Source organism: Physella acuta, unplaced genomic scaffold (genome assembly GCF_028476545.2).
Source record: "Physella acuta isolate Inbredline_101_S28 unplaced genomic scaffold, ASM2847654v3 ptg001318l, whole genome shotgun sequence".
Taxonomy (NCBI): Eukaryota; Metazoa; Mollusca; class Gastropoda; family Physidae; genus Physella; species Physella acuta.
This window is the reverse complement of record NW_026732833.1, coordinates 1-6,505: the sequence shown is the minus strand read 5'-3', so window position 1 is coordinate 6,505 and position 6,505 is coordinate 1. Positions and strand designations below refer to the sequence as shown.

At 39.8% G+C, this 6,505-nt stretch overlaps 1 protein-coding gene across 1 annotated transcript; it reads right to left on the bottom strand.

The window, feature by feature from the left end:
- Positions 1 to 201: 201 nt before the first annotated feature.
- On the bottom strand, positions 202 to 4,108 carry LOC131958342 (S-crystallin SL11). The gene is made up of 2 exons (XM_059323317.1): positions 3,927 to 4,108; positions 202 to 1,107 (listed from the first exon to the last, which is right to left on the bottom strand). The coding sequence occupies exon 2, from the start codon at positions 1,095 to 1,097 to the stop codon at positions 477 to 479; it is 621 nt and encodes a 206-aa protein (XP_059179300.1). The 5' UTR covers positions 1,098 to 1,107; positions 3,927 to 4,108; the 3' UTR covers positions 202 to 476.
- Positions 4,109 to 6,505: the final 2,397 nt, after the last annotated feature.

Below are 6,505 nucleotides of genomic sequence, written 5' to 3'. Positions count from 1 at the left end.
TGGCTGATGTATAGGAAGGCATCAATGGATAAGCACGGTGATCAATTTTACAACGTGGCTGAAACAGATGAACTCTACTTCATTGCAAGGTCTGAAAATGTACACCCCTACACCATCTCTACTAGAGACGCGTGCATAAATTACCTGTGTGTTATGTTTTTGACTAACAGTACACCAACTATACTATATAAATACAAAAAGTAACAAGTATGATGTATTTAATCCAATAAAATAAAGAGCAGTAACATGAGCATTGTCAAGCCTGTTGTAAATTTAAATAATGGACATAAATGTAAATTGAATGATGTCTAGGAGCAGATAACTCCCTTCATACATCATCAAGATAGATTAATTTTAATGCTGTTAGCGCGAATAACGAGTTACAGTTATAGCTTGTATAAGAGTTAACATAAACTGAACTGTTGAAATACTTGTAAAGCAAAATGCAAGCTGGCGTTTCACAGAGGACCTGGTTCCTACCAGGGGGTATCTTTTCGGCTGGCCAGGTAGGCTGCTATCTTGTCCTGCCCTTTCACGAGTTCCAGATTCTTCTTCAGCAAAGGGTAGTCATCTGTGATTTCCACGACTGAGCTCAAAGTTCCTGTGTTCAGGTCTAAGGCTATGATATCAGCTAAAGTGATGCTGTCTCCCACAAAGTATCCTGTCCCGTTCTTTTTCAGATTCTCCTCGAGGAACCCCAAGTATCTTGGAGCATCTTCCTCTTTGAATTTCTTGATGCCTTCGTTCTTTTTGGTTTCATCGTCAGTGTGAAACATGTAATCAGCAGCCTTTGTGAAGTAGTCGTTGTACAACTGAACAAGTTCATCAATTTTGAAATTTTCCAAATTGTTCTTCCCGTAGAAGTTGAACTCGCGAGCTAAGAACGACCAGATGGCAATACTCTGAGCAAACATGACGCCGTCGACTTCTAAGGCAGGTGCCTGGCCGTAGGGAGTTGACGGTTTGAATTTTGGCCAATCTTCCATGGAAAAACGGACGTCCTCGTATTCTTTACCAGCAGCCGCCAAAAGTAGTCGAGCCACTTCTGCCCTTGCCTTTCCGTCGAAGTAAAGAAGTCGAATTTTTGCATTGGCCATGATTTCTAAACTAAAAAGTTTCAAAAATAGAAACGAATTAATTAAAAGAATAGATTGTCGAAAGACAAATATTTCATTTAGACAAACGCAATGCTGCATCATCTGTAGAAAAAACCTGTTAACAAATATTATGGAGTCAGTCACATAGTACGATCCCACCCATTTTATTGTTTTATTATCACCACCCCAACGTTAGAGCGTTTGACAGCTAGCATGAAAGTTATGTTCTTGGTCTTGATGTGGGGTGCGGGTCCCTTGCTAGAGTCTTAGCACACCGCTGTCCCAAGTTAGGGGGAAATAAAGACGGCTGTGCTTAGTGTTGACCACACTTTAACATGAAACCTCTATTCGCCCCAGTTGCGAAAGGGTTCTTTAATATTTTTTTTAACTACCTAATTCAAGACTGTGTGCAGCTATTAAAAACAAAAGCAGATTTTACAAGAGTTTCGAGGTCGATTATTTTAGTAGAACATAAACCGGTGAAAGCTTTTAAAATTATAAAGGAACTTGTTGTTCCCTTTAGAAATGCTCCATTGTATTTAACCTTGTTTCTAAAGAAGAATTTTGTTTTAATACTCTACCATTTTATTTTCTGTTTACCGCATCTAAGATAAACGATACACCATTGTAGTACATACAAATAAAAGAAACTTGTTTAGAGACGACTTTAAACAAAACTGTAAGTACAAATGAGTACGCGGATAGAGTATTTTAAAACACTGCATTACTTGTCCGCACTTGTAAATCACGCAGATAGCTATTGCCAGAATATTCCATCAACGTGTAGGCCCACACTTTTTATCGTGACAATGCAATTTTAAATGCACAGCAAAAATGAAAACCCAGTGAGTCGCTCATTTTTATTAGAACGCCGGTAATGTGGATAGACCTACAACATCGATACATTATCTTTTTCTCTTCATGTAATTTTCATTCCCAGTAACCATGAAGCTTCTGTCAGACGGGAGCAGTTTGACCTGCTAGCCAGCAGTGGCGTAGCGAGGTCTGGTGTCACCCGGTGCGGCACTTAATGGTGTCACCCCCCAGAGCGTCGCGACCCTTCCCGGGGACAAACTTTCAAATTTTCGATTAGCACCCCCCCCCCTTAAGTTTTCGATTTGCACCCCCCCCCCCCTAAAACTTTCGATTGCACCCCCCCCCCCCTCAAGTTTTTCTCTCTATATTTTGCTATTTTTTTTGCCTTGGTGTCACCCCCCTAAATGGTGTCACCCGGTGCGGTCCGCACCCCCCGCCCCCCTCGCTACGCCCCTGCTAGCCAGTCAGACAACACACTGTCCTCTGCTTCACGAGCGTAAAAATCGATAGCTTGCCCAGATGTTTATCGGTGTGCCTTAACGATAGACGCAATAGGTTTCATAGCTGCTCGGTTAAAAATAAAAACAAGGTTTCATTGGGGTTAGGCTGTGTACTGTGTGGGGAAATGTTTCAGTCAAAAACAGAATAGCTGACTTTTTTTTTGGTGCTTTCGCCTCACCTCCATAGGCGAGAAAATATTGGAAGAGGAGGTTGCTGTGTACAACAGCATGAGAAGTCGTTTGACATGGAGGGAGGGGGGTGGTCCACATGACCTACTTAGATCTTTGTTTAAATAACAGTTGTATAATGCAATGCTATTGAACAGCAACAAAGAAATGAAGTCTATGTTGCTTCTCGTCACATTAAACTGTTTTATTTTTTTAATCTTTTGACGCACGACATACATTTAATAAATAACTATTATTTTTAATGACTTAACATGGGGGGGGGGGGATTTTTATACCAGTGTCCGATAATAGAATCTTTAAAAAAAAAAGGGGGGGGGGGGGTTAGGTTACGGGTATTACGGGTAGTTAACTAAATACATACATTGCTGACTAATGTCAATGCTAACCCTGTCCCTAATACTGACTCCAACCCTGGTCCTACCATACGCCTAACCTTAATTTCTAACCATAAAATTAGTCGAGATTACAATACTACTAATAACCCAACACACCTATTTTATGGAATAGTCTATTATTGGACATCGGTATCTAAAATCATCCTATATGGATTCAATTAATTTACCCAACCTATGACAATTCAATGCAATAGCCAAAGGCAATTCAGTTTATTTCTTGGCCTAGGCGTAGATCGTGCGGCAGTGGCTCAGCTGTCTAGCCTAGCTCGACCCCTCCACAACCCCGTCCTAGTTTTTATGCTGACCTTGTAGCAGACCGGCGGGGTCACCGGCGATGCAAACAAAAGCAAGGAGTTTCCATTTTTTTTCACCCAATGTTTAGCAGATCAGTGCCTGTGTTTCGTGATACTAGACACCAACTATAGGTCCCGGTAACATTGAAAGTAAATGCACGATACAGAAGACTAATGATCTTGTAGATTGGGCATATTGTTTACGATAATAATGGCTCAGTTTTTGCTCTAGAGGCTAAAACTAAAGATTAGATCTAGTGAAGTGGTTAGTTATGTTTGTGCTAGATTCTAGAACCAAGATCTAATCTAAAATATCTAAGCTATGAAAAAAAACAACACTTGCTTTTATAAATTATATCTATGTCGACACATCTAAGGTCTGTTTTTCTAGATTCGGGGCTTCAAGCTATAAACTGTAACAATGTTTTACAGTTTCATGAGTCAGTAATGTGTTAACTTGTACTCAAGTTACAGACTAGAGGACACAAAGGAAAAATTCTAGAAAGTATACCAAACATGCAGCTTAGAATTTAATTTAAAATTAAAGATCCTAATCATTTATCAGTAGACTAAAGATAGCTTGAGTATGGATATAGAATGCTTAGGTTTAAACAAAAAAAACCAGCGAATACTTACTTCTACTTCACACGACACGAGCTGTTCACTGAGGAACGTCAGACGTCCTAGGTCAGCAGTGAACGGGAAGTAACTCGGGATTCACGGGCTGCGCGCGACGTGTGTGTTGTGACTGGCCGTTAGCGAATGGCGAGCTGGAACGTGTGATGTTGATATGAGGTGAACAATGAATGTGTGTGTGTGGGGGGGGGGGGGGGCGTGGAAAAATGACTGGCGATTTATGGACCCTCCACGCCCGAGCTCAGATCGTTCATAAGAACAGTGAATTTTCTATTTAGCTGGTAGCATTAAATAGGCCTATTTACCTAATTTATGACTGCTGTCCCGCGAGTCCCGAGTTCGGATCCCGGGTTCGAGTTTGTAATTGTATAGGACGTCTCTGAGTTCACCCAACTCTGATGGGTAAATGACTCATGTAATGGAAGCAAAGGTGGCTGGCCAAACTATCCCTCGTATGCCGAGGTCATTGAACCATGAACTGTACTTCATCTGCTCCATGTGTTTTGGTACAATTGTGGAAAGATGATTAATCACCTAATTCTTACAGCAAAACATTAATATGCCCCAAATATTGGCAATTGTCATTTGCAAAATTGCAATTGCCACGATTCCAATCATAAAAGCTGTCAAACATTGTTTCTTTCTTAGTAATATTTAACGTGGATGCTTTGTGAGGGAAATAATTAGATTATTTAATTAGGGGTGCAATCAGGTGTGGACAATGGTTAAAGTATATATTTTATATTTAATTGCAATTATTTTTTCTTTAAATTTTGTCCTCAAGGGGGAAAGGAGGTGGGGGAATTGTTCTGAAATATACTAATTGGTGTGTTAGAAGCATGCGCGTAAAAGAAATACCCGAGTGACATGTGTTGAAAACAAAGTTTCTTCCAGGCATCTCTTCGGGGGGGGGGGGGGCAAAGCCCCCCCGAAATTTTTTTACTGCCTCCCCCCCCCCCCCCCCCCGAACGAAATGAATTTATATAATTTATATAGAAAAATATATACTTTTAACAGTGTCCGCTCCCCCCCCCCCCGAAGAAAGTTTACCGCCCCCCCCCCCGAAAATTTCAAATGCCCCCCCCCCCCCGGAGAAAAAAGTCTGGAAGAAACACTGGTTGAAAACTTAAGCAGCACCCTACACAAGCTTCAACATATAAATACAAAATGTATAGTTTGATATCTTTAATCCAATAAACCAAAGGTTGCAACAATGTCATGTGCAATAAAAAAAATTCTGTCATAATTGTAAATAATAAAAATAAACAAAATTGTAAATGAAAGATGTCTAGGATGATTTAACTCCCTTCATACAGAAGCAAGATAAATAAATGCTGTTAACGTAAATAATGCGTTTTAGTTCACTACACAGCTTTAACAAATGTCAACACAAATAATAACAGTTGAAAATACTTGTAGAGCACAATACAAGACCAGGTTCCTACAAAACCTGGTTCCTACCACCCGTCTTTTCGGTTAACAAGGTATGCTGCTATCTTGTCTTGTCCTTTCACGAGTTCCAGATTCTTCTTCAGCAAGGGGTAGTTGTCTGTTATCTCCGCCACAAGAGAGCCCATTGATCCTGTGTTCAGGTCTAAGGCTACGATATCAGCTAAAGTGATGCTGTCTCCCACAAAGTATCCTGTCCCGTTCTTTTTCAGATTCTCCTCGAGGAACTCCAAGTACCTTGGAGCATCTTCTTCTTTAAATTTTTTAATGCCCTCTTTCTGTATGGCCTCGTCTTCTGTGTGAAAAATCAAATCGAGCGCCTTTTGGAAGTAGTCTTCGTATAACTGAACCAGTTCATCAATTTGAAATTTTCTAAATTGTTCTTCCCGTAGAAGTTGAACTCGCGAGCTAAGAACAAGTTGATGGCGATGCTCTCAGCAAACATGACGCCGTCAACTTCTAAGACGGGCACTTGACCGTATGGAGTTGACGGTTTAAATTTTGGCCAATCTTCCCTTGAAAAAACGGACGTCCTCGTATTCTTTACCAGCAGCCGACAAAATAAGTCGAGCAACTTCTGCTTTTGCTTTGCCGTCGAAGTAAAGAAGTCGAATTTTTGCATTGGCCATTTTTTTTTCTGAGCTGTTAAAAAAAAAAAGTACAAATTAAAAATGGTCCAGTTGTGTTAACAAATGCAAATAAGCTTCCACGAATAAGGCGTTGAAAAAAATGACACGGCAACATTGTATTAAGAAAAATGCAATGCGGATTATCTATAGAAAAAATAATTAACAAACATAATAGCTTTTCTCAGCATATCTAAATAGTCTTTCCTATTTTATTTATTTTGCGACAGTGTTCAGCAGTTAAAAACTATGGCCCACTTTTTATGTCTCGCGGTAAACTAGTTCAGTGTAGCTTAAACCGGTGGAAGTATTTTAAATATTTTTAACAAGTGAATCTTGATTTTTCCCTTCAGAAATTTTCCTCTGTATAGAATCATGTTCAAGTTAGTCATTATATAATGGTAGAATCATTTTTGCTTTCTGATGTATGCACGTTAACTGTAACGATAAACCATTCTGATATGTATAAAAGAAAAAGGAACGAGTGAAGAGACATGTTTTTTA